Source organism: Cornus florida, unplaced genomic scaffold (genome assembly GCF_030987335.1).
Source record: "Cornus florida cultivar Cherokee Brave unplaced genomic scaffold, ASM3098733v1 CherokeeBrave_3.0.0_Hap2_Chr05, whole genome shotgun sequence".
Lineage (NCBI taxonomy): Eukaryota > Viridiplantae > Streptophyta > Magnoliopsida > Cornales > Cornaceae > Cornus > Cornus florida.
In genome coordinates this window covers 40,392,873-40,398,609 of record NW_026775575.1, presented here as the reverse complement: position 1 = coordinate 40,398,609, position 5,737 = coordinate 40,392,873, and the positions used below count along the sequence as shown (strand labels likewise).

Genomic DNA, 5,737 nt, shown 5'->3' with positions numbered 1-5,737 from the left:
AACTTTGAAAATGGGCAAAGAACTCCACTCATCTTTGAAGAAAGAAGCTGCCGAGTTAGAAACCCGAGAGAAGAGACTTCTAGCCAAGCTTGCTCAGTTACAACTAGAAAAAACCCAGCTTAATAATAAAGTGATGAAATTAAAAATCCAAGCTGAAACTGCTACTCCCAAATTCAAGCGCTGCAGACCCAATTGCCTCAGTTGGAGCGATCTAAAAAACAAGCGGAGGCCAAGCTCTAACAAACCACCACCTCCTGGGCAGATTTCAAGGCCAAATTTGAAGATTTTTACACAAACTTTACCCAACTTTGAACAATTATCTCTCTCTATTTACAATGGTCTGTAATATGGTTTTGAACAATCTTACTTTTCATGGGGCATGATTTGATGTTTTGAACAGTATTTGCTATAATGACCTCTGGAACTTTATTTTGCTATATCTTTATTCTGATTTATAGCTTCAAAACAACTTACATAAAAACGAAACAATACAATCCAATCTATTTTTACTTAGTGGAGGTTTTCTTTTCCTCCATAAGTTCAAAAATAGTTGGATTATATTTCTTCAGGTACCTTCCATTTATTGGTCTCTCATAGATTTCACCATCTAGATCTTTTAACCTGTAAGCGCCTCCATGCAATACTTGATGAACCAAATATGGACCCTTCCAAGTAAGTAACCACTTGCCATAAACTCTATCCACCTTCCCAAGTGAAAGAATTGTTTGCCAAACCATATCACTCTCTGCAAATAACTTGAACTTCACTCTTTTGTTGTAAGCCCTCATTACTTTTGCTTTATGAACCATAAGGTGGTCTAAAGCAAGTTTTTGGACTTCATCTAAATCTTTTAACTCGGCAAGCATAGCTTCGTTGTAATCGGCAGGTATAAGATTGTGTTGTAAAGCTACTCTTACCGATTTTACATTTAACTCCATTGGTAACACAGCATCGTGGTCAAATGTAAACCTATAAGGAGTTGTCCCTGTACTTATTCGCTTCGAATTTCTGTAAGCCCACAAAGCTTCTGAAAGGGTTTCATGGCAACGCCTTGGCTTATCTTTTATTATTTTCTCAATAATTTCAATAACAACTTTATTTGAAGCCTCTACTTGGCCATTCCCTTGAGCATAATAGGGTGTTAAATTCACCATTTTCACTTGCATATCATGGCCGAGTTGTAATACTTCATTTGCTCGAAACACAGATCTATTATCGGCAACAATTGTTTCTACTAAACCAAATCGGTGAAAGATATGTTGCTCCAAAAACTGTATCACCGTGTTATGAGTTACTGAGACATATTCCTCGGCTTCTACCCATTTAGTGAAATAAACGGTGGCTAAAATTACCCAATGATGACCCTTTGAAGATGGAGGATTAATCTTGCCGATTAAGTCCATGGCCCAACCTCTAAAAGGCCACGGTTTAACCAACAATTGCATCTCTATTGCTGGAACCCACTGCACTGGAACGTGCTTTTGACAATCTGTACAACCCTTGGCATAGGTCATACAATCTTTTCTCATTCCAGGCCAATAATATCCATATCGGCATATCAACCATCTCATTTTGATGCCAGCTTGATGAGTTCCACATATTCCTTCATGCACTTCTGCCATAATCTTTAAACCTTCAAACTTGCTAATACACTGAAATAATAATCCATCATCAACCAATCTCCTATAAAGATCTCCATCCATAAGAACATAATTGACTGCACTTCTTTTTATTTTTCTATCGACTTCCGGAGTTGGATGTTGCAAGAACAGGATGTAAGGGATTCGCCAATCATCATCATCCAACTCGGCAACATCAGTGGCAAAAAATTCTTCCATAATTTGATTTCTTGCTTTAGCTGATGGAAGAGATCGGCGTGTAATCTTCATTATCCTCTCCTTCATTCCACTCGGCACCCTGACTCCTGAAGTAGTCTGTACTAAATCATTAGCTATTTTATTCATGGCCCTTGGTCTGTATTCCAAAGTCACATTGTGAAATTGGTTGACCAATTAGGTTGCCAATGAATGAAATAGTCTTAATTGCCAATTCAAACATCTAAAGTCTTCTGAGATTTGATTAATCACCAAACTTGAATCTCTTACAATGTGGACGTCTTTAACTGCCATTTCTAGTAGGATTTCCAAGCCGATAATTAATGCTTTATATTCGGCTTGATTATTTGAACACCTTAAATCCAAAAAGAAGGAAACAAAATTTGATTCCCTGTTGGGGATATTATAACTATACCAGTTCCCGAGCCTTCATTGGTACTTGACCCATCGAACATTAAAGTCCATGGAGTCATGAATATGGATGTCGAGTCAAGCTCATCATATACTTGTGACTCAATTTCAGGCGAGGTATGATCGGCAAGAAAATCTACCAATGCTCTTCCCTTCATTGCCTTTTGTGGAACATATACAAAGTTGAACTCCATTAGTACCAAAGCCCACTTGCCAATCCGGCCTGTGATTAATGGCCTTGATAGCATAAATTTTATAAGATCGGTTTAGCAAACAATATAATCCAAAATAGGCAACATATAGACTCTTAATTTCATTACTGCAAAATATAAAGTCAAACATAATTTCTTAATCGGTGTATATCTACACTCGACTGGAGTTAAAACTCGACTGAGATAATATATTGCTTGTTTACTTCCTGCTTCATTCTCTTGTGCTAACATAGCTCCAATGGATTCTTCATCGGCCATTTCTTCCTTGGTGGCATCATGACAGGAGGACTCGACAGGTATTTCTTAATCTGGTCAAATGCCCTTTGATGTGTATCATCCCATTTGAATTCTTCCATCGGCTTCAACTTGAGTAGCGGGGAAAACACATGTAATTTTCCAGCTATATTAGCAATAAATCTCCTAAGATAATTCACTTGCCCAAGTAACCTCTGCAATTGTTTCTTGCTTCTCAGCGCACTAGCATCAATAATTGCCTTAGCTTTATTTCTATCGATCTCTATACCCCTTTGATGAACCAAGAAACCCAAAAAGTTTCCTACCGATACTCCAAAAGCACACTTTATTGGATTCATTTTTAGCTTATGAGCCATCATCCTCTCAAAAGATGCTTTGAGGTGGACTAAGTGCTCTTTCTTCGTTACTAATTTTACCACCACATCATCAATATATACCTCCATAAACTTACTGAGCATATCATGGAAAATAGAATTCATAGCCTGCTGATATGTGGCACCAGCATTCTTCAACCCAAAAGGCATTACCACCCATTCAAAAGTTCCAATCGATCCGGGACACCTAAAAGCTGTTTTTGGAATATCCTCCTCGGCTATATAAATCTGAATATAGCCTGAGTGTCCATCCATAAAAGACATAATTTGGTGCTTTGCAGCCGCATCAATCAGCTGATCGGCTATCGGCATTGGATACTCATCTTTTGGAGTTGCTAAGTTAATGTTTCGAAAATCAACACATATACGTAATTTTCCATTCTTCTTGATAACAGGGACTACATTTGATAACCATTCAACACACCTTGAATGAAGCCAGCATCCAATAATCATTCGATTTCCACCTTGACTTTGTCTACCACCTCTTGAGACATTCAACGAGGTGGCTGTTTATATGGCTTGTAGCCATCTTTAATGGGCAGTCGATGTTCCACCAAATCTCTGGATAAACCCGGCATTTCCTCATAATTCTAAGCAAAACAGTCACTGTATTGTTTCAACATGTCGATAACCTCAGCTTGTAATTTTGGTTCTAACAGTGCACTGATATAAGTTGGTCTAGGCTCTGTGTCAGTGCCTAAATTCACCTCCTTTAATGGATCCTGAGTTTCTGCTTTAAGATCATCGAGCTTAGCTGGTGCTAATTCCAAGTCTTCCAACTGAATTGCATCCAACTTTTCATTACTGAACCGATCGATCTTAGTAAGATTAACCGATGGTCCTGGCTCTATTATTGTTTCTTTTTCTAGCCATTTTTCGGCTATGTATGCTTGTAGCCTAATGCAAGCAACCCTAAAGGCCTGCTGTCGAGCAGCTTCCCTTTCAAGTTTCGCTTCCATCAACAACTTCTTCAATTATAGCAAGCCGAGGGAGTTCTACCTTTGGCCTGGAATTCTCCTACTATAATTCGCCGATTTCACGATCGGCAAGACTTCTTCTCATGGATGCTGAGGTTGGTCTTCCATCGGCTCCTGTTCCCACAAACCGAATAGGAATACATTCTTCGTCATACAAAACAGCATCTGCCGAATACACTTTTGCCACAAATGGCTTATCATCGGCATTTACTATTTTCACCTTATCTCTATCCAAAAAATCAGCATCTGGTGTAATGATGATGGGATGCACATATTTGGATGAATCCAATCTCGGCCTAATAACAAATTATAGGAATCCGTGGATTCAATAATAAAGAATGCCGCAAAAGATGTCCTACCTCCAACTTCTACTTCTAAGGGAAGGATACTTTAGTGCTAGTAGAGCCTTCATTGAAACTACAAATTGCTACATCAGTAGGAATAACATCTTCCATACTCTTGCCAAGTTTCTTCAATGTGTTTGTTGGAATAACATTCAGAACCGAACCATTATCTACCAAGACTCGATTAATAGGTTGACCTTCTACCCATACCTTAACATACAAAGACCTGAGTTGTCGAGTCATTGCTAACAAAGGTTTTTCAAAAACCACTTTCTCTGTCGATTCTGAAGAAAGAATTGATAAATTTTGAATCGGCTGAGTTTCCTTCTCATTCTTCTCAGTATTTGCATTTGATGCCGATGGAGCCTGGAACATTGCTGTTAATACAAATGCCATGTTACATGACATCTCATCTGGAAAATTGCTAAACTGAATACTGAACTCATTGTTGCGTCTGGGCCACGTCGGCTGATGCTCCTCATCCGGTTCATCTTTATCTGGAATGCCGATTTCCTCGGCTTGCATTACTTTGCTTCCTTCCTCAGCTTTCCTTTTTTTCTCAGCCCTTCTCTTTTGTTCCCTACGCTTCTGAGATCAAGTTAGGCCCCTATTCTAATATTGTTGAGCTTTAGGGAACTTTGGATGATTAACTCGAGTCCATCTATCTTCAATTGAGTCTGTCCTTGGTTTCATAGTTCGTACTCTATATGAATCAGCTCATTTCTGTACCCAAATTTCTGACTAAACCGGCGATGCCTCTTAAAACTGGGATGCCGATTTTGGGGATGAAATCAGCTAGATATATTAACTTACCGAGTTGGCCTTCCTGCTTTCAAATGGCTATTACTGGGACAACCTTGCTGAGGCTCCTCCCCAGGCTTTAATAGGAAAATAAGCCTCTCAAGAATTCCTTTCTTCTTTGGTTGAACCTCAATTGGCACATCTTCCTTTGGTTTTTGCTTTCCTTTGCAATTTGGGCAACAGCCATGGTCAATCAAGGCTAATTGAGCCTCCCTTAATTGTTTCTGCAACTTTGCCACTTTTTCAGGTGTCGCATTTGATGATAAGAAGTCACCCGATATCTTTTCAGCCTCCTGCAGATTCTCTCGCTTGGCTAAGCTTATCACATTTGTAGATGTGATTATAGGAAATGGATTAGTATCCATCTTCAGGGTCTCTGAAGTTTTCTCTGGGAATTTTAAACTACCTTCATCAATAGCTTTCTGCAACATACCTCGTAGAACAGTACAATCATTAATAGCATGGTTCCAAGAGTTATGATACTTACAATACTCTTTTCCTTTCAAGTCACTTGCTGATGGAATCCTA

At 38.9% G+C, this 5,737-nt stretch overlaps 1 protein-coding gene across 1 annotated transcript; it reads right to left on the bottom strand.

The window, feature by feature from the left end:
* Nucleotides 1-506: 506 nt before the first annotated feature.
* On the bottom strand, nucleotides 507-2,440 carry LOC132309186 (uncharacterized). The gene is made up of 3 exons (XM_059807517.1): nucleotides 2,251-2,440; nucleotides 1,580-1,924; nucleotides 507-1,489 (listed from the first exon to the last, which is right to left on the bottom strand). Exons 1-3 carry the CDS (start codon nucleotides 2,438-2,440, stop codon nucleotides 507-509), a joined length of 1,518 nt encoding a protein of 505 aa, XP_059663500.1.
* Nucleotides 2,441-5,737: the final 3,297 nt, after the last annotated feature.

Coding starts and splice junctions, on each gene's coding strand:
- LOC132309186 (XM_059807517.1), bottom strand. CDS start 2,440: ATGGAGTTCAACTTTGTATATGTTCCACAAAAGGCAATGAAGGGAAGA. Junction 1,925..2,250: donor CAATGAAGGCTCGGGAACTG/GTATAGTTATAA, acceptor AGACTACTTCAG/GAGTCAGGGTGCCGAGTGGA. Junction 1,490..1,579: donor ATGTGGAACTCATCAAGCTG/GCATCAAAATGA, acceptor AGGGTTGTACAG/ATTGTCAAAAGCACGTTCCA.